The sequence below is a fragment of the Muscardinus avellanarius genome, assembly GCF_963383645.1.
Source record: "Muscardinus avellanarius genome assembly, chromosome: 2".
Taxonomy (NCBI): domain Eukaryota; kingdom Metazoa; phylum Chordata; class Mammalia; order Rodentia; family Gliridae; genus Muscardinus; species Muscardinus avellanarius.
In genome coordinates this window covers 65,843,081-65,870,872 of record NC_137787.1, presented here as the reverse complement: position 1 = coordinate 65,870,872, position 27,792 = coordinate 65,843,081, and the positions used below count along the sequence as shown (strand labels likewise).

General features: G+C 35.2%; 1 protein-coding gene across 1 annotated transcript in view; it reads left to right on the top strand.

Moving 5' to 3' along the window:
• Window positions 1–27,792, top strand: part of UBR3 (ubiquitin protein ligase E3 component n-recognin 3) — a gene marked incomplete at both ends in the record, with an annotated part of 174,804 nt that overhangs the window by 135,696 nt on the left and 11,316 nt on the right. Inside the window, 6 exon segments of the mRNA XM_080689213.1 lie at window positions 4,051–4,136; window positions 10,738–10,843; window positions 14,254–14,357; window positions 20,680–20,804; window positions 23,420–23,527; window positions 23,652–23,777. Of these exon segments, the coding sequence (XP_080545339.1) occupies window positions 4,051–4,136; window positions 10,738–10,843; window positions 14,254–14,357; window positions 20,680–20,804; window positions 23,420–23,527; window positions 23,652–23,777 (655 nt within the window).

Below are 27,792 nucleotides of genomic sequence, written 5' to 3'. Positions count from 1 at the left end.
GCAAATTTAAATATAAAGTACATGGAAGTGTTTCTTTTCCTAGGAAGGCTTCCTGGAATAACTAGAACTTGAGCTATGACTTTTATATAATGTAAGCTGTGTTATTAAGTTGAAGGTATTTTTCCTCCCATAGAAATGTAGTATTTTGTTCAACCAGTAAAGTGATTCAGGCCTTGACCCCATATATTTTTCTTGAGCCTTTGCCCTTTCCACTATAGCAATATGATATATATAATATATATTATAAACTATATGATATATAGAGAGAATGTGAATATGAACATGTCTTCCTCCCCTCCCCCAAATTATAGCTCTGAAAATGGTAGTACTAAAGATAAGTAGAGAGAGGGCAAACTTTGGTCATAGAAAAAGAGGCTGGAAAGCAATTAGAAGGTTTTAATGAAGATATAATGTGTATCTAGCTGGCTACAATTATACAGCAGTCTTTCTCATCATTCTTTCAAAAGTTGTGATTTTTTTTCTTTTAAACTAGTTTAAATATATTTGAGTAAGAAAATAGAGAAAACTGAATCGACTTTTTTCCCAAAAAACAAAAAGCACAGAAAATGGCCACTCCCAACACATATTTATTTTTGCATCATCTATCCAGGAAAGAATATTGAAAAAAAAATATTATGTTATGACTTTCAACTGCGAGAGGTGATAGACAGGAGGCATAGGACCCATTATTGTGTTTTTTACTCTAGCAATTAGTCTTAAAGGGTCAGTTTTTTTTAAAAAATTGGATTGGTGCATTGAAGTCATATATCTCAATAGAGCACAAGATAGTAGAGGCATACACGCACACACCATTCATTAAGAGGCCAATTTTGATGGAAATGACCTAAGCAGAAGTTAATGGTTATAGCTTCTGATACTGATTTTTAAAATCCCAGATACTATTACATATTAATCCTTTGGTTAGTTTTTGCCTTTTAACATAAAAGAAATATTGTACAGGAGTTCTCAACCATTATCTAAAATAAAAAATTAGAATTAGTAGTTTTATTTCAAGTATTTTTAAAAATGAAATTTCTAGTAACATGTCTGTCATTTTTAAAGTGTATTTGATGATGGAGTAAACAGAATTCTTAAATTTGTAATTTATTGAAAATTTTTGCAAATATGCTGAAATAAAGGTTGACATTCTGGTTCTAACAGTCATTTGTAAGAATTGTTTGTGTTTTGGGCTAGTTCTTTTAAAAGTACTATCTTCCTAGGAAATCTTAGTTTTTATAAGAGAGTATAGCCATTAATTTTTTTCTACAGATTAGGCAACAGAAGATTTGTGAAAATAAAATGTATTGATCTCACTTATATTCTCTTGATGAAGAAACACATGCTGATCTCTGCTTGCTTTCTGCCTACTAGTATGAAATCCTTGTCCCTGCTTCCTTGCTGGTAGGTTTTTAGAAGTTCAGTGAGCAATGCAAATCGCCTGAAGGGTGGAAAATTTCCTTGTCACCAGATGCCCTTATCTCCAGCAACCAGATGGAGCTCTAAGCAGGAACATTGTCAGTGTTAAATTGCTTTCCCCCCACTCTGAGTAGAGAGGATTAAAGCATTCCTTTAGAAATGGATGTGAAGTGTACAGACTTAGGAATATCAATGTTTTTAAGTTTACATTTCTAAGTAAATTTATGAATATATCATTTCAAAATATTCTGTGTTCAAAATATAACTGAAAAACAGTTTAAAAATGTGTTTTAAGTAAAAGAGTACAGTTTTAAATTTATTTGCAAAAAGTTAAATTGAAACTGCCAAAAAAATTAAAATTGCCTTTTAAGATGGGGAGATATTATACTATTAGTGTCAAATGCATATCTTGGATGTAAATAATTCAACTTTAGTTGAAGAAAATAAAACTATATTTAAGTTTATAAATACTGTTGAAATAAAACATAATTTAAATTATAACTCAGAATTTATTATTTTGGCATAATTTATTCTTTTACTGTTAGTGTTTTTCAGTATACCTTTAGATTCCATATTTGATCTTTGAAATGTCAATTTATTAATTATTGCCATTCTGTAAACTAATACTGAATACCTTGAAACTTCCAATCTTTATGAACAATACTAATATTTAACAATGTCAATAGTTACACCATGAATTTTTTTTTTTTTTTTTTTTTTTGGGCGGTACTGGAGATTGAATCCAGGAGCATTCTACCTCCGAACGACACTTCCAGCCTTATTTTTTATTCTTTCTTTGTTTACTTACTTATTATTTACTTATTTTTTGGTAATGGGGATGGAACCCAGGGGGATTCTACCTCCGAGCTATACCTCCAGCCTTATTTATTTATTTATTTATTTATTTATTTATTTATTTATCTATTGGTACTGGCAGTGGAACCCAGGGGCTTTTCTACCTCCATGCTATACTCTCAGACCTATTTTTTAATACTTTATTTGGAAACACGGTCTCATTACATTACTGAGAACCTCACTAAGTAGCTGAGGCTGGCTTTGAACCTGTGCGATACTCCTGTCTCAGCCTCCCAAGTGCTGGGATTACAAGCGTGTGCCACCATGCCTGGCCTTTATTTATTTATTTATTTTTGAAACAGGGTCTCACTGAGTTGCAAAGGGCCTCCCTAAGTATTTGAGGGTGTCTGCGAATCGCCATCCTTCTGTCTCAGCCTCAAAATTACAAGTGTGAGCCACCATGCCTGGCCACAATGAATTTTAATAAAACTTTAATTTTAAAAGCCCATAAAAGAGATTGCTGTTAAATATATATTGTTCAAGCTCAGTGTGGTGGTGTAAAACTGAAATCCCAGGACTTGGGAAACTAGGACAGGAGGATTACAGGTTCAAGGACAGCTTAAGCAACATAACATAGATATATAAAACAAAGGTGGCAGAGTAGCTCAGAGGTAGAATCCCCGTGTTCCCTCCCCATTATTATTCCTTTTCGTTCTCATTAATTCTTTCTCTCTCTCTCCCCCTCACTTCCTCTCTCTCTCTCTTTCACACACACACTCAAGCACACACACTCTCACACTCACACATACACACTCACACACTCACACGCACTCACACTCACTCACTCTGTTATATTCATAGTCACTTCAGTATTGGCGATTTTGTTTCTTAATGTTGATTTACAGATACCATCTAAGCCCCAATGAATGATAACCATTTTTCTGATTAAAAAAAAAAATTGAACCAGGTGTAAGAGACTGAGAGATCAGGATCTCAGGTTCAAGGCCAGTTTCAGCACCTTAGTGAGGCTTTCTGCAACTTAGTGAAACCCTGTTTCAAACTAAAATAAATAAATAAATAAATAAATAAATAAATAAATAAATAAATAGAGCTGGGGATATAGGTTCAATCCCCAGCACCCAAAAAAGGGGCATGTTTTTGTGTTTTGTATGGCAATAGCTACTTACTCAGTGGCTGACAGTTGGAGTACCAATTGTTTTCATCATATTCATGTGCAAGTTTATGTTTCAGGGTTTTTTTTTTTCCAGTTTTTCTTTTTCTTTTCTCTTTTTTTCTTTTTGTGGTACTGGGGATTGACACACACCCCCCCCCCCGTGCATTCTACCTCTTAGCTACACCCCCTGCCTTATTTTTTATTCTTTATTTTGAAACAGGGTCTCACTAAGTTGCAGAGGGCCTCACTAAATAGCTGAAGCTGGCTGCAAACCTGTGATCCTCCTGTGTCACCTCCGGAGTACTTGGATTACATACTTGGATTACAAGTGTGTGCCACCATGCTGGGCTTCAGTTTTGTTTTTTCTTAAGGCCTAGTGTTAAGTATTTTCCAACAATTGAAACTTTATAGCAGTTATATTGGTGATGTGTGATTTTTTTTTCAGGTATAAATATGAACATATAAGGAAGAATGAATAAATTGTTTTCTTTTTATTTCTGATTATTAGATAAAATGTGATTATTACTGATTCTGCATAAACTGTGCTTTTGCAAATAGGTTAAAGAACTTTATTATTGAGGTTTATTCAGAAATGTCAATAAAGCGTACTAAAAAGGATCTCTTCAGCCTAATGATTGAGATACATTGTAATGCTTTACTTACAGAACCAATTTGGAACTTGAATTGATTCATAGAGGAGGCAATTTATGTTCAGGTGGTGCAAGCACGGCTGGCAAAAGGTCTTGTTTAAGTAAGTATTATACAATGTTAAATTTTAGAAAATTTCTATTTGTCTCATTTTTATAAGCATAAGCATGTACAAAATGCTGGGATTACAGGTGTATGCCACCACGCCCAATTTCATGTATTCTTTTGAGAAACAAATGTTTTCTTAAATACTACTATTAATAATTATTAAAGTTATCAGTATATCTTTGCTTTTTTTGCGGTACTGAGAATGGAACCCAGGGGCTTTCTTCCTCCGATTTACACCCCCAGCCCTATTTTTTTATTCTTTATTTTGAAACAGGGTTCTTACTGAGTTGCAAAGGGTCTCACTTAAGCAGTAGCTGAGGCTGGCCTTGAATCCTGATCCTCCTGTCTCAGCCTCCCAAATGCTGGGATTACAAGCATGCACCACCACACCTGGCTTATCTTTATATACATATTATTTTATATATATAAATATTATATATTTAATATATTTAAATATATAAATATATAATGTTTATATATTTATTAATATATATTTAATATTTATATTTATTTATCATATTTATATAAGAACTAATCAAATATATCTTAAAATATTAACATAAAGCTAACTCACATGAAATTTTAACTAAGTTATTTAAAAATTCTTATTAGTTATAATTGGTATTGATATTTTATTTTGGATTATCACTTGATTGCTAGAACTTAGGCTTTTGGAAGTTATTTTTAAATGAGTATTTATTATGTGTTGGCCCCTTGAAGTATGCACTGAAAGCCTATTTATACTCTGTACTTTAGTCATATATTTTTGGTTTTTGGCACTAGAGATTGAACTCAGAGACATTCTACCTTCAAGCTATACCCCCAGTCGTTTTTATTTTGAGACAATGTCTTGCTAAGTTGCTGAGGATACTGCTGAGTTGCTGAGGCTGGCCTTGTACCTTACCATCCTCCTGTCTCAGCCACCAACTACTGGGATTATAGGCATATGCCACCACAAGTGGTTAATTAATGCGTTTTAAAGGAAGAAGTTGTTGACACAAAGGAATTTTAGTTTCTAATTTGTTTAAATTAGTAGATAGTATGATTTAGTTTTCTTAATTCATTCTTAAGTTTGGGGTTGACTGATAATATATTAGAAACTGTTTACTATTAAATGTTTAGTAAAGGGATTTCAGTTTTATGCTAAAAAAACTGTCTCATTTTTCCTCTGAGGCACTTATTTATTCAGAGGCTTAAAAATGATAAATTTATTCAGAATCTTGAAATTTATAATAAAATTCTAGTGGCATTTACTTCAGTGAGCAGATTTGATTTTAATTAATTAATTTATTTTTGTGGTATTGGGGATTGAATCCAGGGGCATTCTCCTCTGAGCCCTTTTTATATTTTCTTTTGGAAACAGGGTTTCACTAGGTTGCTGAGAGTCTTGCTACTTGCTGAGACTGTCCTCAAACCTGCCACCCTCATGTCTTCGCCTCCCCAAGTACTGGGATTATACAGGTGTGCTAGCATGCCTGGTTTGATTTAAATTGTTAAATTGATAGGTACTTCCAGACTTTTGTTTCTCTATTTTTTCCTATAGGGAATAAGAGATTATGAAGTGTCAGTGCAAGCCAGGCGTGGTGGTGCACGCTTGTAATCCCAGCATTTGGGAGGCTGAGACGGGAGGATCGCGGTTTGCGGACAGCCTCAGCTACTTAGTGAGGTTCTCCGCAACTCAGTGAGATGCTGTTTCAAAATAAAGAATAAAATATTGGGCAGGGAGTGTAGCTCGGAGGTCAAATGCCTCTGGGTTCCATCAGTACAGAAAAGGTTATGATGAGGTTCATCCTAAATATACGTTAGTTTTCATATCATTTATTGCTTTTCAACTGTTTAACATGTTGCTTGTGCCAAGACCTATAAAAGTTATTATGTAAAATATATTGTTATACAAAACCCCATTATTTTAAAGTTGGTGGTAGAATCTCAAATTATATGTCTTATTTTGTTTTTCAACTTCCAGTGAAATTTCAGTACTATTGTTAAAAATTCTGTTTTTATTCTAGGGAATTATTTTTATGTCACTATTCTACTTTTTATTGTTCATTTTCTTTTTTATTATTCTTTACTACTATTAAAAAATTGTGTGTGTGTGTGTGTGTGTGTGTGTGTGTGTGTGTGTGTGTGTGTTACTTGGTATTGAACCAAGAGGCATTCTATCTCTGAGCTAAACCCTCATCCCTGTTTTATATATTTTTTGTTTTAAACTGTCTTTTTTTCTAGTAGTTTTTGGGAAAGTGAGGGAAACCCTCATTAGATAAGCAAATGAAAAAAAAAACTTTTTTTTTTTTATCATTCTAAGAACACTACCCTTTTGGAATACTGGAATACTGTTCTCTTATAACCCCTGGTGAAAGTAAGGATTCATCTATACAGGAAAACTTTTCCTCAATCCTTTGCCTCTAAAGAATTGAGCAATGATGTCTGATATGAAATTGTGGAGACATAAATATGCCTCCCCCTACAGTATGAGGGAGGTTTGGGAGCCAGGAGATTGTTATTTTTATAGTAATGAAATCAGAAAGTATTACTTAATTTATATTGAGAAAAATGAAGTAGAACACTGCCATTATACATGCATATCTTTAAACACATATTTAAACAATTAAGGGAAACTTACCAGTGTCCAGTAGAAAAAAGTTTATTGCTAAGTATGTGTCTGGGGAATTTTCTTAGCTTATTTTTTTTAAAGGGGATCACTTTTTTTTTTTTTTTTGTATTTTTGAACTGGGTATCGAACCTAGGGTGGTGCACTTGCCAGGCAAGCGCTTTGCCACTGAGCCACATCCCAGCCCTGTCTGGGGAATTTTCTATAGCAAAAATTGAGCAGCCGAGCATGGTGGCACACGCTTGTAATTCTAGCATTTGGGAGGCTGAGACAGGAGGATCACAGTTCAAGGACAGCCTCAGCTACTTAGTGAGGCCCTCTGCAACTTAGACCCTGTTTTAAAATAAAGGATAAAAAAATATGTACCCAGTACTGCAAAAAATAAATAAAGCAAAATTGATTCACACAGTAGCATATCATGGTTTTATAATACTACCTTACTTGTAGTTTTGAAGTTTGTAGAGTGCTTTCACATAAATTATTTAATCTTTAGAATGGCAATGTGAAATAGGTGTTATCTCTTTTCAATAGAAAAGGAAACGGAAGTTCAGAGTGGTTGCCTTGCAGAGTTATGTGGCTGGAAAGTATCAGCACTTGCCTTGAACCCAGCTTGTATGGTTCTAAACTCAGTTATGTAAGACACATCCCCATCCTTAAGCACCTCAAAGGGTACAGAAACGTTCAGACCTTTTGCCCACATGCTTGGTCAAAGACATCTCACTGCACACTCTTCCTTGGGATTTTTTCCAAGCGCTGGTGTGCCAATTCTTCTGCTTGTCGTTTTCTTTTGCCAGCCTCCACTGTGAATCCTTTTTGTTTTGGGCCACCCCTTCAGGTGTTTTCTCAAATCCTGAGTCCTCTGTAAACCAATTAGTTATCTTTTTTTTTTGTGTGTGTGTGGTACTGGGGGGTAGAACCTAGGGGCTTTCTACCACCAGGCTATACCCCTAGCCATATTTTATACTTTATTTGAAAACAGGGTCTCACTAAGTTGCTGAGAGCCTCACTAAGTAGCTGAGGCTGGTTTTGAGCCTGCACGATCCTTCTGTCTCAGCTTCCCAATTGCAGGGATTACTAACGTGCACCACCACGCCTGACTATTAGTTCTCCTTTATTCCTCACCAGTTTGCTGATTGGCTCCTCCTTGATTCTCCTAAGAGCCATCTGTGTCATCGTCCACATACAGCACTGTTCATAATTCTTGAGTCAGAGCTCTAGACCTCTTTATCCACCAGAAAATTCCAGGCTTTTAGGACCTTATATTGAGCAGATAGAACTGGTCCTAGATTATTTGTTAATAGATAGAAAGTGTTAAGTCCTAATGAAGCTGTGCTTAAAGTTCTAGGTTATTGGGAGGTTTGTGGATATATCCAACTCATGGAATCAGTGAAGCTTTTGGTGGACATGGCATTTGCACAAGACTGAAAGATAATTGCGATTTAGGGTTTTCATTACAAATGGGTATATATTACTGATAAGGTACTATCAAGACTCGGTTAATAACAGATGCAAGGCTGAGCTATATAAAAATTGAAAGCATAACTTTTTTTTCTTTTAAGAAAACCATTTTATTAAGGTTACTCTGTTTATTTTTTTTTATTCAAGTGATTTGTAAGTGGATATGAAATTCCATAGGTTCTAAGTGAAGTTCACTGTTCTCAACAATTTTTTTTCCTATGGTGTTCTTAGTGTGTTTCTCCTGTAGAAATTGTTGAAACTATCACCAGGTATCATTTGGTAGACTACTAATTTTAGAGCATAATATAAAATACATATATTTAGGTAGATAACATCTTTTCATATATTTAGATCTGAGACTTTCTGCTTATAACTATAGTTTAAAAATCCAAAATTCACATCATGAATGGATGCTATTATTTTGCAGAAAAATTTAAAAAGCTGACCTTTAGTGCTAGGGATATAGTTCAGTGGTAGATTACTTGCCTAGCATGGGCAAGGCCCTGGGTTCATCCTAACATTGCAGAACAACTGTGGTAATTCAGAGAGTCATTTGGCTAGTTGAGATTTTTTTCAAAGACAATTATTTAGTGATGACTAGACCAATAAGACTGAAATCTTGAAGGGACACCCAGTTAAGTTTACCTTAGGTATATTTCAATAGTGGTACAATTTAAGAACCAATCTATGTAAGTCTTTAGGATAACTCTTTACTATGTATGTATGTCTTGCTGGCCTTCGTGAGTTATACTAAGAAATAATCTAGCTTTAGATTTATTACATGTTTAGAAACAACTGATGGAGACACACAATTTCCAAGCTGATGCTGAGCTTAGTGAACATCTGTTTCAAAAGGATTTTGAAATATTTTAATATGCAACAACTTAGAGTTTAGTTTTTTAGTTAAATGGATACTCCTGAGATCATAAAAATTGGCATAACAGTGGTTGGTGTGCATGTATGGTATTCATAGAACATGTAGAACTCTTAATTTTATAAAAAAATCTGGAGTTATTTTTATAGATTTTTATAAAATAATCTATTCTTAATGTTGATAAAATTAGAAAGTATTCAGCCTCAGCTACTTAGTGAGGCCCTCCACAACTCAGTGAGACCCTGTTTCAAAATAAAGAATAAAAAATTGGGTAGGGGGTGTAGCCCAGAGGTCAAATGCCTCTGGGTTCCATCCCCAGACCCACAAAAAAAAAAAAAAAAAAGTATTATTTCATTCTAACTAGGAGTTCTTAAAATTAAATCTCAGGTTTTGTTAAAGAAAAATCAGTCTTTCGATGTTTTCTAAGTTTCAGTAATGATGTGTCTCTCTTGTGATTAAGCACATTTTAATACTTTAGACTTGTCACAATTGTAAAGAATTTGATTAGGTATTGCCAAAAATGGCTTTTTTTTTTTTTTTTTTAATGTTCTCAGGTGACCTATTGCGGCAGCCAGCACAGGAAGATGGTAGCAAGTAGGTCAGGCATTGCTTTAGTAGAGTTGAGAGGCCAGTCTCTTTGGGGCAGTGAAATTAGAGCTGATTAATTGGCCTATTTCTTGGTTACTAAACCAATGTGTCATTATAACAGAAAGAAGAATATAAATATGAAACCACCATTAATCTTACATGATTTTTATAGGAATATAGATTTATGCATACAGTTTAGCATAATTTTTAAAAACTACTTGCATAGACCACCACCACCACACAAGAGATATATTGGTGAAATTTAGTTAAATCAAATCATGAGATATAGTTATTTTCTAAGTCTGTCACTTAGAGAAAAAAAATATGATTTAGATTTGATTGACTTAGAGAATGAGTGACAATAGATTTATATCATTCAGATAACTTTTTTCTGATTTCATGATTCAATTTTAAACATAAGTCAAAGAGTGCTATCTGACTTTATAGATTCTTACTTTCCATTCTCAAATATCTTTGAGTATTTGTGGCAGAAAAGTTTAATCCAGTCCTTGTCATTTATACACTAAAGGGACATTGAATACAAATTCCAAATTTAGGGATATTCCCCTATGAATAATTTAAAAATTGTAAACACTTTTTTTTTTTTTTTTTTTTTTTTGGTGTGTGGTACTGGGGATGGAACCCAGGGACATTCTATCTCTGAGATACACCTCCCAGGCCTATTTTTTATTTTGAAACAGGGTCTCACTGGTTTGCAAAGGGCCTCACTAAGTAGCTGAAGCTGGTCACAAACCTGGATCCTCCTGTCTCAACTTTCCAAATGCTCGGATTACAGATGTGCACCATCACGCACAGCTCTAAACACTTTTCTTCTAAATGTAATGAACAGAATTTTGAATCTAGATTCTGGTATAAATAATTTGGATATGTATTTCCAAGTTTACCTTAAAAGAAAATGTGAAATTATTGGGACTTAAACTTGATGAGTTATAGTAAGTAGGATAGGAGTCAGATTTCCTCATAAAATAACTAGAACTTTTGCAATAATTTTTTTCTGGAAGAATTGTTTAAACTTTCTAATTATTTTTTTCCCCATTTATTCAGATCAACTGTTCCATGTACTAGCCTTACACATGCGTCTTTATAGCATTGACTCTGAGTATAATCCCTGGAAAAAGCTCACCCAGTTAGTAGAAGATATGAGTTCACAGTAAGTACTATTGAAAGATTAAAATCAGTTAAATTCTCTTTGAAAAAGTAGTTGTTAAATATAAAAATTGTCTTCAAATTTCTACATAAATACATGAATTTTTCACATTTTCCTTATGAAACATAAATATATAAGACAAATTGAAAAGCTTACCATTCTACTCTGTAAATGTAAAAATGCCTAAGAAATGAAGAAAATCTTTTAAAGAATCCTATTGGTTTTTGTGTGAATGAAACATTCAAATAGCTGAATATAGCTGATTGCCCTTTTTATATCAGAATTGATTAGTGGGAAGATGGGTTTGGGGGGTCTCCAGGTTTGTAGCTTATTTATTTATTGTTCTTTTATTGTGTGAATATTATTTTTCAGACATTGTGCAAAATGCTAGAAGATGTAAGAAATATGCCATATCAACTAAGATCATAGAAGTGAGAGCAAAGTAGTCATGCCTGTGTTTGGAGTGTGTATGGAGTAGAGTAGAAAGATTATGAGTTCATTTTTAGGCCAAAGTTAAGCTGAAAATGTATATTCAGATATAGATTTCAAGAGAGTCATAGCTAGACACATAGGCTTGGGAGTCATTAACTTATAACTAGATGGTAACTGAAGTCATGGGTTAGTAGGTCTTTTGTGTGTGTGTGTGTGTGTGTGTGTGTGTGTGTGTGTGTGTGTGTGTGGTACTGGGGTTCCTGGAAGCCCTTCCACCTCCGGGCTACACTCCCAGACCTATTTTATATTTTTGAAACAGGGTCTCTTATGCCAGCGTGGCTGGCTTCGAACCTGCGCGATCCTCCTGTCTCCGCCTCCCAAGTGCGGGGATTACAAGCGTGCGCCACCACGCCCGACTATCTATTTTGTACTTTTTTATTTTTGGAAACAAGGTCTCTTAAGCCAGCGAGGCTGGCTTCGAACCTGCGCGATCCTCCTGTCTCCAACTCCCAAGTGCGGGGATTACAAGCGTGCACAACCACGCCCACCCAGCAGTAGGGCTTTTTATTTTTTATTTTTTTATTGGTGCATTGTAATCATATATCACATTGGAATACAAAACTTGAGAGGATATACAAGCACACATCATCCAATTAGCCCTCATCCAGCCCCCATCCCATTCCCTCCCCCTCCCTCGATCCCATGCTTGTTTGGTGATTAACTTTGATATATATGTTTATGTACCTCCTGCTTTCTAAAGAGGCTCCATCCTCCCCTATTCCATACCCTCTGATTGGTCATGTTAATTGTTTCACTATAGGGCCCTTTCTATAGCTCAACCTCTTCCTGTTGCCCCTTTCCTCCTAGTTATTGCTGATTAGGGGAAGCATCTGGTTTTAATTTTCTGCGATATTTCTCTGTGCATGCCGCGTTGCAAGTACCGATCCCACTCTTGACGGCCCCAGTAGTGGCCTGGCTACCCGGTGGACTGATCTAGACCTCACTGGCTCAGGCAGCAGCCTTGCCTCATGGGAAGCCCCTATTCTGGTCTCGCTGGCCCTGACACCGGCCTAACCCCTCAGCTGGCTCCGATCCCGGCCTCTGTGGCCCCAGCACCAGCCTAACTCCTTGGCAGGCTCTGATCCTGGCCTCGGAGGAGGCCCCAGCTCCGGCCTTGCCTCACGGCAGGCTCCGATCCCAGCCTCGCTGGTCCCGGCATCGGCCTAATTCCTCAGCAGGCTCCGATCCCGGCCTCGGAGGCCTCAGTAGTGGCCTTGCCTCACGGAAGGCTCCGATGCCGGCCAGTAGGTCTTTTTAAAAGGGGCTCTTAATGCCTGGCGTGGTGGTGCACGCTTGTAATCCCCGCACTTGGGAGGTGGAGACAGGAGGATTGCACAGGTTTGAAGCCAGCCTTGCTGGCTTAAGAGACCCTGTTTCTAAAAATAAAGAAGTATAAAATAGGTCTGGGAGTGTAGCCCAGAAGTAAAAGGGCTTCCAGGAACCCCAGTACCACCAAAAAAATAAAAAATAAAAGGGGGCTCTTAGTGTGGGAAAAAAAAAGGAGATTTGGAACCTTGGGGAACAATGGTGTTTCTAGGTTGGCCAGAGAAAGAAAAATCTCTGATGACTGAAGTAGAGTAATTAGAGATATAGAACAGAACCAGGAGGTGTGTTCAACAAGAGTCAAGATAATTTCCCAGGAATTTAGTATTCAGATGTATCCAGTCAAATCAAGTGACAGTTAAATAAAGATTAAAATGTTCACTGAATTTTATAATTAGGAGAGTGTTGTTGACTATTTGGAAAACTTTTTAGTGGGGGATTTGAATAGTAGAATGATGTCTCTCTATATTTTTTAAAAATCTTGTTTTAAAGAACTTTGGTTCTGTAAAGAGGAGAGAGGCTATAGAGATTTGAGAGATAGCATAAGAATAAAGGCCATAGTCATGGGGAGGAGGACAAGTATAATATATTAAGAGTTATTTGTAGAGAATGGAGAAATTCAAAGAGCTGTCTTCCTCTGACAGTTATGAGCTTCGTAGCAGCGGGGATTGTTTTGGTCACCAGTATGTCCAGTACCAGGTATATAGTAAGTAATCAGTAAAAATTTATTGAATGATGGAACCTAATAAAAGAGTTAAACAATTTTTTTCTCATTCCAAGGCCAGTCAGAAATGTAGTTTTAAAATTTAGCAGATTCGAAAAGTACAGATTTACTTTTGTTCTCTGAAATTAAAAATTAAATTTATAATAAAAAATTTAACCTTCTAGCACTAGGGATGCTCCATCATGGTGCACTTGCATGTCATGTTGGAAGCCTTGGATTTAATCCTCAGCACCACAACAAATGAATCAATGAAGGAATAAAAATTGTACCTTCTAAAGGAGTTTTTAAAATTCTTTTAGAATGAGCTTGACTTAATTTTCTATATTTTTATGGTACTATACAATCCTAAGTTTTACTACACTTTCTTTTATAATTTTTATTATTATATATTTGAAACTTTGAAAATATTAGAGTGTGTTTGAATTTTATGGTAGTCATAAAATTAAAATGACTTTTTAATAAATATTAATCAGGCCTTTTCAACCTATCTTGATTTGTGAACTGTACCTGTCCTGTTTCTAATGTGAGCATTTATTCTTTAGTGTTTAGTTTGTGATAGTATCCTGAGTCACCCCATTTTTTATGAAACTAATTCTCGTATATTCCATTTAGTGCTTTGTTTAATTTCTGTAATTTAGGAGATCTAAAAGAGTCACGCTTGAGTAATATATCCCTGTTGTTACTTTGGTAAGACTTGATGTTCAAAATAGGAAAGGAAATTATGAGCCTAAGATTATATTATTTTGAAAAAAAATGACCCCCCCATTTTCTTTGGCAATTTATCACTTGTTCATAAATATATGTGTGAAATATAAAATGAATTAGAAATAAAAGATATACAATACTGTCTAAAGTGATTATTCATTTTTTTAAGGTTAGGAAATGAAGAACAACAGCCTGAGGTTCCAATTCTTTATCATGATGTAACATCCCTCTTGCTCATCCAGATTTTAATGATGCCACAACCCTTATATAAAGGTATGTCTTCATAATTCAGATTCTTAGATTCTGCATATTATGGATATTCTGGAGAGTATATCCATATATACTTGTCCCTCTATGGGACAGTCTGATGGAAAATTTTATAATGAACTTTTTTTTCTATAATTAGTAAATAGTTATCACATCTAAGAAGATGACAATAAAATAAAGGGTTTTTTTCTATCAGTATATTCTTTTCAGTTTTAATTAAAAAGAAGTAGAGAAATGAGGAAACTACTCTGAAAACCTTTGTTTAAAAAAACTGAAGTGCCAGGCATGGTGGCACATGCTTGTAATCCCAGCACTTGGGAGGCTGAGACAGGGGGATCACAGGTTCGAGGACAGCCTCAGCTACTTAGTGAGGCCCTTCACAACTTAGACACTGTTTCAAAATAAAGAATGAAATATCGGGCTGGGGGTTTAGCTTTAAGGTAGAATGCCCCTGGGTTCCATCCTCAGTACCACAAAACCAAACCAAACCAAACCAAAAACTGAAGTGGCTGGGAGTGGTGGCACATGCCTGTAATCCCAGTACTTGGGAGGCTGAGACAAAGGATTGCAGGTTTGTGGCCAGCCTCAACTACTTAGTAAGACCTTGTTATAAAATAAAGAATAAAAAATAGGACAAGGGGTGTAGCTTGGAGGTAGAATGCTCCTGGGTTCAATCGCCAGTACTGCAGACAAAAAAACAAACAAACAACTGAAGTGCTAATACAAATGAAAATTTGAAAAGTAGAGCAAACTGTCAGCTTTAATGCTCACACCTTTTTTTGATGTGTGTGGTGCTGGGGTTCCTGGAAACCCTTCTACCTCTGGGCTACACTCCCAGACCTATTTTTTATATTTTTTTTTATTTGGAAACAGGGTCTCCTAAGCCAGCGCGGCTGGCTTCGAACCTGCGTGATCCTCCTGTCTCCACTTCCCAAGCGCGGGGATTACAAGTGTGCACCACCACGCCCGGCCTTTTAAGCCTTTTAAAGCACTGTTCAGATGAAAAGATCTTTCTATATCAGTTCTTTTATCAGATGCTCAAGCTAAACATAGAGAAGACAAACACTTGTTTTTCTTTGATCTTTTTTATGTGCTTGTACCTTATCTATCATAATACCCATCATCTCATTGGCCTCCAAAGAATAAGCTTGAAAGTAACTTATAATGCATCACTGACCTCAGGTATCTATGTTCAGTTCTTCATGTCCAAGGGGAAGGACATTTATGACCTAAGCTCACAAAGAGGAAACAAAAAACACAAAATGGCTTAAGTAAAATTTAAGCTTTTTCTTTCATATAAAAAGAAGTGTGAAAGTAGACCAGCCCGTACTTTACAGTATGAGATTCTTTACATTGTGGCTCTCATCTTTCTGTGCCGAGGTAGGTGCTAGAGTACCGTCTATTAGTCACAGTCTAGTTTAAGGCAGAAGAACAGAAGGTTGAGGTAGGAACTTTACCCTCTTTAAAAAAAGCCATCTTAGAAGAGCCACAAAAAAATAACTATTATATATCTTTGGCTAAAATTCTTTTTTTTTTTTATACTGGGGATTGAACTCAGGGGGTTCTATCTCCAAGATACTCCTCCCTACCCCAACCCTTTCTATTTTTATTTTTCATTTTGAAACAAAATCTTGATAAATTGCTGGGGCTGGCCTCAAACTTGCAATCCTCCTGTCTCAGCCTCTTAAGTACTAGATTTACAGACATGCATCACCATGCCTGACTCTTCTTTCTATTTGGACCTCCATGGTTTAAAACTTAAACACATTATTATTATTATTATTATTATTATTATTATTTTGGTGGTACTGGGGTTCCTGAAAACCCTTCTACCTCTGAGCTACACTCCCAGACACCTACTTTTTATATTTTTTATTTGGAAACAGGGTCTCTTAAGTCAGCAAGACTGGCTTCGAACCTGCGCGATTCTCCTGTCTCTGCCTCTCAAGCATGGGGATTACAAGCATGCGCCACCACACCTGGCCACATTATCTTTTTTAGGAACGGTCACATATCCAGGTTTTTATCCTATTACTGTTCTTTCTGATCTCATTATCATCAAGGAGCTTCACAAATCTGTTTTCAACTATGCTTTATAGGGTAGAGACCCCAGGATTCTCTGGAGTATGTAGTAACTATGGATTACAGATTATCCTCCACTTCCACAGTCCATGAAGGAGAAGTCGAAGATAGCTTTTATTATCTGCTACTCACTTTAAGAGAAAATATGTCAATTTTGCTTTGTTACAAGCCAAAGCTTTAAAAATAAGTGTTTATCTTTATAAATAAATATTTATATATCTCAAATACATAAAACAGTAAAAATTAATGAAAAAAAAAGAATTTAATGAACTCCTGTGTGCCTATCATTTATCAACTCATGGCCAACCTTATATCATTTATACTCTTACCTATTTCATATCCTTATTTGAAGCAAATTCCATACCTCGTATTTTATTTATACAGTCTTCAATATGTATCTGTAAAATATAAGAATTCTTTGAGTAAACATAACCATAATACTATGAGTACACCTAAAAATAGTTACATTTCAAGCCCAGTGAGTTGGCGCACACTTGTAATCCCAGAGCTTGGGAGACTGAGACAGGAGGATCACACAGGTTCGATGTCAGCCTCAGCTACTTAGTGAGGCTCTCAGCAACTTAGTGAGACCCTGTTTCAAAAGTAAGAATAAAAAATCGGGCTGAGGATGTAGCTTGGAGGTAGAATGCCCCTGGTTTCAACCCCCAGTACTGCAAAAAGAAAAGAATCCAAATAAGGTAAACATACTGGGTTTACGTGTAATGTTTTTCTTTCTTCCTTTCCCTCTCAACATTCTGTTTGTCTTTTGTGTTTTGTTCATTCAAGTTTCCCATAGTCTAAATTTTTCCAGTTGCATTCTGTGGACTTGTTTAGCAATATATTCTGCCCCTGTATGTTTTCTATAAGTTCACAGATAGGTTTAGAAATGCAGCTTCACTTTTCTATTTTTTTTTTTTTATGGCACTAGGCCAGGCCTTTTAATTTTTAATTTTTGAAACAGGGTCCTGCTAAATTGCTGAGGATGGCCTTGAACCTGCAATCCTCCTGTCTCAGGTCCCCAAGTACCAGGATTATAACACACCACTGTGCTTATTTTCTTTTTCTTTTGGTAGAAATACTTAATGGATGGTGTTAAATTTTTTTTTTTTTTTTTTTTTTTTTTGCACGGTACCAGGAATGGAACCCAGGGGCATTCTGCCTCCGAGCTACACCTCCAGCCCTATTTTTTTATTCTTTATTTTGAAACAGGGTCTCACTGAGTTGCAAAGGGCCTAAGTAGCTGAGGCTGTCCACAAACAACGATCCTCCTGTCTCAGCCTCCCAAATGCTGGGATTACAAGCATGTGCCACCATTCCTGGCTTTAAATACTTTTATCAAAAGAGATAATATCCATTTGCCTCTCTTTATGTGACACTAGAGGGTATTGATGAATGCCCTGATTTATTCCTTATTTCATTTGTTAGGTGGGAATTTTTTTTTTTTTTTTTTTTTTTTTTGTGGTACTGGGGTTCCTGGAAGCCCTTCTACCTCCGAGCTACACTCCCAGACCTATTTTTGGAAACAGGGTCTCTTAAGCCAGCGCGGCTGACTTCGAACTTGTGCGATCCTCCTATCTCTGCCTCCCAAGCGCGGGGATTACAAGTGTGCACCACCATGCCCAGCCGATTTGTTGTCTTTCAATTTCACTCTAAATAATAACTTTAAATTCTTCTGGATTGCTTATGTCCTACTCAGGTGACCCCAGCAATTTTTGGTACCTTCTTTAGACCAAAGTTCTTAAATCTGTGGTTCTAGAGTTTATTACTATACTTTAAGGAATCCATGAATCTTCAGGAATTGCATATAATTTTGAGTGTATATATATATACATTTTTCTGAAATAACTTCATAGCTTTTAACAGGTTTCCCAAAGCATCTTGATATCTAAAAAGTAAATTATTAATTCTACTGAAGACTTCTGACTATATATCTTCAATATTAAGAAATATTGAAGAACAAGAAATAGCAGTAAGGAGATTACACTTGGAGTTGTAGTATCAACAGATAATAGTGGGGTGAGAAAACAGAGAGAGAGAGAGAGAGAGAGAGAGAGAGAGAGAGAGAGAGAGAGAGAGAGAGAGAGAGAGAGATTGTGTAGAGAGAATTGCCAAGAGTTAGTGGGCAGGAGAAAATTGAAGTTATATATGGGTGTAATTAAAAAGGATTTTCTATTTGTTTTTAAGACAGGAGAGTTTCGAGTTTGTCTGATTGTCACTACTCGATTCTTCTCTTAGTAACTCCTGGTGGTCCTTTTATCTTAGGTGATAAGCTCTAGGAACCTTTCTCTTGGGTATCCTTCATCCCCTTTCCCACAATAACTTATTTGTTCTTTTCTTTTTAACACTTGTTGTAGTGTCATAATAGTCAGTTTTCATTAATACCACCCTCTGTTCCTATCAGTTCCTCCAGGACCAGCATCAGCATCATCTTCAGTGTATTCTTTTTTTTTTTTTTTTTTTTCTGTACCGGGGATGGAGCCCAGGGGCATTCTATCTCCAGGCTACACCTCCAGCCCTATTTTTTATTCTTTATTTGAAACAGGGTCTCACTGAGTTGCAAAGGGCCTCACTAAGTACCTGAGGTCTGTAAACTGTGATCCTCCTTTCTCAGGCTCCCAAATGCTGGGATTACAAGCGTGCGCCACCATGCTCGGCATCTTATGTGTGTTCTAATGAACAGTGCATAATATGCTCAGTAAATGTTTGAGGAGTGTAATGGATATGTTAAAAATTCAATGGTGTTATTTTCTGGTAAAGTGTTTATTTTCTATTTTTAAGCTCAAGAAAGAGATTACTTTCACTGGAATCTTTAGATCTTATGTTGTGATCATTCTACATAATATTTTCTGAGAACATTCACAGTTTATTAGAACCAAAATTTGAGTGTCTGTAGTATGCCCATGGAAAAAGCATTAATCACCTTATTAATTGTTAGATGACTTGGGATCTTTTTTTTGGTTTTCTTTTGATTAAGGTAAAAAAAAAAAGTCTTATTAAACTACTCAGTCATCAGAGAGAAAATAGACTCCAGATTATCACACTGCAAAGTGCATCACAAATTTTTATTGTAGATCAGATTTTTTGGAGAGGATCAGAGCACATGTAATTAGTAACTCCAGATCATAAAAAGGAAGACAAAGATTTAATGTGTTCAAAGTACTCTATGGAAGCAGTGTAACAGTATATCTTATCTTTTTTATTTTGCAGTACTAGGGATTGAACCAAGGGGCATTCTACCTCTGAGGTACAACTCCAGCCCTATTTTATTTTTATTTTTTAAAAATTAGATTGATTTACTTATTTATTTACTTACTTACGTACTTATTTTTGCAGTACTGGGGATTGAACCCAGGGGTATTCTGAGGCTGGCTGTAAATCTGCAATCCTCTTATCTCAGCCTTCCAACTACTGGATTTATAAGCTTGTGTCACCACACTTGGCTAACAGTATATCTTTTAGCAGAATTTTTTAATGTAGTTATAGGAAAAGAATAAAATATCTGATCTGATGCCACCTTCAGATCATGTTCTATTTCTTATATGTTCTTCCTTACAAGTTTTATTGTTTTACATATATTCTACCTTATCCTAAGGGAAGTTGGTATATTTTACATTATTTTAATTCTAAAGCAGTGGATGGGAAAAGGAATTTATACAAGCACCTTACTGCTGTTTTCTTACTTAGCATTTGTACTAAGTTTAGTGCCTACAGGCAAGCCAGTAAATCAATGGTATTTGTTGTATTTCCCAGGGAGACTGCAGATCCTTAGAAAACACAAATCATAGAGTGGATACTAAATACTAAAATTTCTGATTTCTCATCATATTTTCATGTCCCCACTATTAAATTCTTCTTTATAGTATTTGTCTATCTTAGAGGTAGCTGAAACTGAAACTCCCGTGCTTTGTATTGAGCACTTGAAGAGCAGTGTAGAGATTTGCCAAGGTTCTACAGGTATTCCCAGGTTGAATGGCATTAACTCTCTGATTTTTTGAAAGAGAGCTTACTTTCCATACTGTTAAATGCTTCTCATTGAAATATTTCTGTGGCATATAAGAATTTTGCTTTCATAATTTTATAGCCTTTGGGCAGCAAAGATAGCAAGCACATTATAATTTCATTTTATTAACTACTTAAGTATTGAACAAAAATTAAACATTCAAGGAAAGGCACATATTTGTGAAAGTATTTTGTATGTAAAATGTATGTATTCCAAAGAAATAATGACATTCTTTTTCTCTTACAGAACACTTCACCTGCATTGTGAAGGTGCTTTATACCCTATTGTACACACAGGCTCTTGCAGCACTTTCTGTTAAATGCAGTGAGGAAGATAGGTCAGCCTGGAAACATACAGGGGCTCTCAAAAAGGTTAGTCTCCTTTCTGAATTTGTCATTTGGTAGTTTGAGAAACTCAGTTCAGTTGGAGATATGAATGAATGAGAGTAGGTGTTTGAAAGGCATATGTGTTAATGATATTTTAATTGGAAATGGAATACCTTCAGGCTAAAAAAAATTTAAAATATTTCCTTGCACAATTAGACCTTCTGCATATATCTCTAAACTTGGCCCTTCTTCCTTTCAATTTGGGCAGTTTTGTTTTTCCTTTGCCACAAGCCTTAAAATAACAGAAGTTATAAAAAATTGAGACAATGCAATAAACAAATAATATATCTATAAACTTACCTATTTTATCTGTCTTCTTTTCTTCTTTGGGCCTATCTCCAATCACAACCCAAATTTGGCATTTTGACTTAACATTTCTAAACTGAAAAATCTAAGCCTTTTCTTAATTATCATATTTATGTTCCTTTTTCATATTATAACATAAATGTAAATTTTTAGCAAACTCAGAAGAATTCTCTTTAAGTTGGGTGTGGTGACACATGCTTGTAATCCCAGCTTTTGAGAGGCTGAGACAGGAGGATCATGGTTTGTGGATAGCCTCAGCTACTAAGTGAGGCCCTTTGCAACTCAGTGAGACCCTGTTTCAAAATAAGGAATAAAAAGTAGGGTTGGGGATGTAGCTTGGAGGTAGAATGAGCCTAGGTTCCATCCTCAGTACCGCCCCCCCCATAAAAAAGAATTTTCTTCAAATTATATAAACAATTTGGAAAAAAATATACAAATTTAGTTAAATGTAAATATTTTTAGTAGCTTGAGAACATATGAAATACTGTAGAGCCAAAGAAATGACTGAGTGATTTGGCTTAGAGATTGGTTAGAGAAAATTACTTCAGTGTTGAGTTGGAAAATTTGGTAGGAACAAACAAACAAACAAAAAATTGGTAGGAACAAACAAAAAAAAAAAAGTTGAATCTTTTGATAGGCTCGAAGTCTTAAAGGGTTTTTAAACTTCATTGAAAAATGTTATTAAAATCATATCTACTTAGCCAGGTGTGGTGGCACACACTTGTAATCTAGTTCTTGGGAGGCTGAGACAGAAGGATCACGGGTCTGACGACAGCCTCGGCAGGTAGTGTAGACTCTACTCAGCAAGTACTAGTTGACTCTCAATTACCTAGCAAGACCCTGTTTAAAAAAAAAGGAAGGGGTACTGGGGGTATAGCTTGAAGGTAGAATGCCCCTGGACTCAATCCTCAGTACCACAGAAAGATTTTTAAATAGTAGAGAAAAGCTGGGCGTCGAGGTGCACGCCTATAATCCCAATACCTGGGAAGCTAAGAAAGGAGAATTGCAAATGGGAAGCAAGTAGCCATTAAATTTATGTTTATAGATCATTATTCAGTGTAATTATTTGTACATTCTGCAATAATTATTTTATTCTACTTTGTTTTACAGTAAATTGTTTTAACAAATCCTGTTCAAGGAATATAAGAAAAGTTGTAAAATAAAATTTGTGGTTTATATTTTTTCTGTTACATGCATATGCAGGTTGTGCCTCTATAATTAGTATAAGTAAAAACTTCTATTTAGCTCTTTTCACACTTTTCATATAGTTCAAATTTGGCATATTCACAGCCTATAAAATATTCTGTTGAGTTGATATTCTATAATATAGATAACTGCTTTTTTTTTTTTTCTTTTTTTTTTGGTGGGTCTGGAGGTGGAACCCAGAGGCATTTGACCTCTGAGCTACACCTCCTGCCCAATTTTTTTTTTTTTATTCTTTATTTTGAAACAGGGTCTCACTGAGTTGCAGAGGGCCTCACTAAGTAGCTGAGGCTGTCTGTGAACCGCGATCCTCCGGTCTCAGCCTCCCAAATGCTGTGATTACAAGCGTGTGCCACTACACCCCCCTTACTGCCTCATTTTTGTTGGTCTTTTTTTTTTTTTTTTTTTTTTTTACTCTCATAATACTGCAATGAATGTCTTGTGCATATAGCTTTTTTTTTCTTTTTTCTTTTGGATTGTTTCCTTGGAAAGAATTCTCAAGAGTGGAAATCACTGAGTCAAAAGGCAAGCTATATAAGTCAAAAGACTTATATATATTCATTAACATGTAAATTATGCAATTTATATGCTATTTTTCTTTTTTTATTGGTGCATTGTAATGGAGTACATACATCTTAATGGAGTACAAGATGGTAGAGGCATACATACACACTACTATCTTTTTAAAAGTATTGGAATAACTTTGATTACCTACTCAATTTCATTGTGAATCCAGAGATATATGGTTTTATCCCAATTTAGAAGAATTGAAGTTCATATGCTTAAAGAATAATATACCTACAGTTTTACTCATTAAAAGTTATTTCCTGCACGTTTTAATCCCAACATTTGGGAGGCTGAGACAGGAGGATCGTGGTTCGCAGACACCCTCAGCTACTTAGTGAGGCTTTCTGCAACTTAGTGAGACTCTGTTTCAATAAAAAATAAAAAATAGGACAGGGGGTGTAGCTCAGAGGTCAAATGTCCCTGGGTTCCAGCCCCAGACCTGCAAAAAAAAAAAAAATTATTTCAATGTAAATTTTGTGTTTATCAATGACTGATATATAACTAATATTTTAAATTTTTTCCAGAATACATGTGATGCAGAAAAGTCTTATGAAGTGCTGTTGAGCTTTGTTATAAGTGAACTATCTAAAGGAAAGTTATACCATGAAGAAGGAGTTCAGGAGTGTGCAATGGTATGCTTTTGCTAAGATTAGATATAGTGGCTATTGAGTAAAATTATATTTTGTTGCCATTATATATATAATTTGCTATATCTATTATAGAATAAATTGTTCAAATTTTCTTTTTTAACTTTAGATTAGTCCTATTGCTTGGTCTCCTGAATCCATGGAAAAATACTTACAGGACTTCTGCTTACCTTTCCTCAGAATCACCAGCCTTCTTCAGCACCACCTTTTTGGGGAAGATTTACCTAGTTGCCAGGTATAATTTTGGGTAGAGAGTAGGAAGTCTTGTTTTTATAAGCTAATTGTTTGAATAATGTTGATATGTAGTATATTACTTAGGTGTCTTTCTCTAAGTTAATTTGTTAGTCAAACTTGAAGGAATAAAAATTTAGAATATTTACTATATTTGTGATTGTTAGTATCCATCCATTTTTTATGATAACTTAATATTGGATATTTCAGCAGTTTGGGATTAGACCAAAGATAATTCATGCCCAATACCTGAATAGAATCATAATATTCTATTGATATTTTTATCCCTGACATAATTTTCTTTCAGTATCTTTTTAAGTTGTGTTTTTCTGAAGTCTGGTTGTCTGAAGATATGAAGCATTTATGTGATTTTTATAACAGCAAAATATTCAGCTTATAGACAAGAATATTAAAACGTAAATGAATGAATTATTACAGCTTTAATTACTTTACTGAACTGTGTGGGTCAATAGGAGTAGGCAGGAAAGTAACAGAGTAGAAAACCAAAAGATGAGTAAACCTGAACTATGCTCGTGGACTGTGATTCTGACATTATATATTATCCAATTCACTGTATATGCCATTCAGTTACATGGAATTTGATGTTGGAATTAGGACATTTTTATATTTATGGTACTTGAAGCCTGAAGTATATTAGAATTAAGCAGTTTTTTGTTCCTCCTGTCCTAGTAATTGACCACTATATTAAAGAGTTTGTATTCTTTGCTTTTTATCAAGTGTTTAAAGGTAAACTGTGCATTTGCCACTAAAACACTGAAAATTGGTGTGGGGTTTGAGTCTTTAATGATACCTGTATTGGAGCACCAAGTATGTGCTTAGACCAAGGAAGAAATACATAGAATTGGGTGCATGAAAATAGTGTCAGAGAGACACAGAATCACAGAGATTAAAATTTGATTTTAATGGATCCTGACTTTCACATGAGGGCGTTTAGACCACTAAAGAATTTGGATAAAAATGGGACATTATTCAAATTGTATTTCAGAATAATACTTCTTTTTAGTCTGAGACAGACTTGTTTTCTTTGGTTCTAATTTCAACTCTTTTTAATTCATCAACTCTTCCTTAGTATTTTCTTTTATGTTTCTCAAAGATAATTCAAGAATCATTCATATGAATGTCTTTGCTTCATTTTGGAGAGGAAAGGCTCTGTTCTTATGTATAGAATTGCTGGATACATTGGATACATTCTTCCCAATTGTTTTCCAAAATAGCTGCTAAAGGTTCACATTCCTATTTGCAATACAGGAGGGTTCTTATTTTTCCTCAAATTCTGTTTAGTGTTGCTTCTTAGCCATTGTTCTAATATTTGCCATTAGATTGGGTGCAAAGCATATGCTTATAATTAATTTGCATTTCTCTAATTGTAGATACAGTTGGTAATTTGTTCATATATTTATTAGCCAATTAAATTTTCCTCTATATATTTCTTATTGCTATTTTTTACCTTTTTTGGGAGGGGAGGGGGACTAGGGATTGAACCCAGGGGCATCCTACCTCAGGATCTCACTAAGTAGCTGAGACTGGCCATGAACCTCAATCCTCCTGTCTCAGCCTCCCGAGTACTGGTATAAAAAGCATGCACCACCATACCTGGCAGAGCAGAAATTTAAATTTTTAGTGTTAGAACTATCATCTTTTTATCTTTTTTTTTTTTTAGAACTATCATCTTTTTCTTCATGACTTTATGTTTGGAATCTTCCTTTAAAATCCTTTTGTAGTCTGAGATTATACAATCACTTTCTATTTTCTGCTGTTATTTTCATCTTCACATTTAAATTTTTAATTCAGTCTAGGGTTTCATTTTGTAATATGGAGAAAAGATCTAATTTTTCCTCCACTTGATGAGATAGTTTTTCTAATACCATATATAAAATAATTTACTTATGAAATAATGTTTTCTTTTTGTACTAGTCTTTCGTGATATCAAATTTTCTTATTTCTGGATTTTTTGTTATATACTATTATATACATAATATTTGCTTCTGTACTTAGTAGCAGTCTGTTTTAATTAGTATGGTTTTATTTTAGATATTCTATCTAGTAGAGTATATATTCTTTTTATTCCTTCTTTTTCTTGCTAAATTAATTTCTTCCACATTTTTCTCCCTGTATTCTTATATAATTTTATAGTCAGTTTGTCAAGTTTCTTCCAAAATCCTCCATGGTGTTATATAAGAATTGCTTTGAGTTTATAGTTTTAAGGCATTGAAAATAGTTTATATCTCCATTTACTTGACCCTTTCCTAGTATTTTTAATAGAATTTTTAAATCCTTGAATTAAAGTCTAGAACATTTATTTTTGTTTTGTTTTGTTTTTGTGGTCCTGGGGATGGAACCCAAGGGCTTTCACCTCTGAGCTATACCTCCAGACCTGTTTTGTATTTTATTTGGAAACAAGGTCTCAATAAGTTGCCAACAACTTCACTGCATCCTCCTGTCTCAGCCTCCCAATACTGGGATTACAAGCGTGCACCACCACACCTGCCTAAAGTGCAGAACATTTAAAAATAAAGCTAATTCTGTTATCACAGTGAATATAGTGTATATAGTTTTTTGCATGATTTCAGTTGTGTTTGTAGGATTAATTCTTAGAAGTGATTTGTTGTGTTAGCAGTTATGTCCATTTATAGTTTAGGTAGTTATTGCCAAACGTCCCTCTTTTGAGGTTTTATGTTAACACCAGCGATGTAGTACAAGTTTGAATAGGCCATATAGAGTAAAAAATTGATTTATTTAATTTACACAATTATTATCCTTTCAAAAAAGACTAACAAACTTCTCTAAAAATCAGCTTTCAGAATAAATGTTTTTGTATCACTGATTTCTCTGGTTCTTTTATTAGAAAGCAGAGCTTCAGCCTGGCTCTTTGCTCTTACTAGTTTATACCAACAAAGATCACATCATGGTGAATTCTGTGAAACATTTAAGGATGAAATCTTTTTCTAACACCCCCACACATATAATCATACATTATAATACATTATTATCATACATTATAATCATACATCTTGATGCAGTCAGGATGACAGGGGCCTACATTTGCACAGCACTCACCGAGTTCTCCCCCAGTTCGTACCTTACTCCTTCTCCCTCCCCACTTTCCTGTGCTCAGCACAGTGATTGGCTTTGGTAAATTTGTGTCTGTATCTCATGTCCATGAGGTGTTTCTCTCTTAAAGTCTTCCCCTTCCTAGCTCCCTGAGCTAGGTCTCCTCCTTCATTCCACTAAAATTTCCCTTTGTCTGGAGTCCCATGTGTCCCAGTTTCTCCCTAGCTTCTGTATATGAGGGAGAGCATCTGTGCTTTCATTTTTTTGTGACAGACTAATTTCCCTTAGCATACTGTTCTCCAGTTCCACCCATTCCCTTTCAAATAGCATAATTTTTTTCTTCTTTATAGCTGTTAGAATTATATTGTGCATATATTCCATTACTTTGTAATCCATTCATCTGTTGATGGACATCTCGGCTGGTTCCATAGTTTGGCAACTATGAATTGTGCAGCTACAAACATAGATATGCATGCATTACTATGGTAGTCTAGTTTCAGTTCTTTTGGGTAGATACCCAGAAGTAGTATAGATGGATTATGTGGTAGGTTCATTCTTATTTTTCTCAGGGTCCTCCACACTGTTTTCCAAAATGGTTGCACTAATTTGCAATACCATCAACAGTATGTCAGAGTTTAAGGAAGAAATTTTACCCAATACTATTTAGCTCTTTAATAAAGTATATGAAGAAAGAGCACTTTTTATCTTATTTTGAGGCCAGTGTTACCCTGAAAGCCAAACCAGGCATCACCAGAGAAGAGAACTATATCTCCTTGAACATAAAAGTGAAAAGCCATAACATATATTAACAGTAGAAAGGATAGCATCTTAGTGGATAGACCCCCCCATCTTTATTAAAGCATAATTGACAAATTTATAGATATTTTGTGGTATGTAGTGTGATGTTTCGATGCACGTAGACATTGTGAAGTGCTCACAGTCATGCT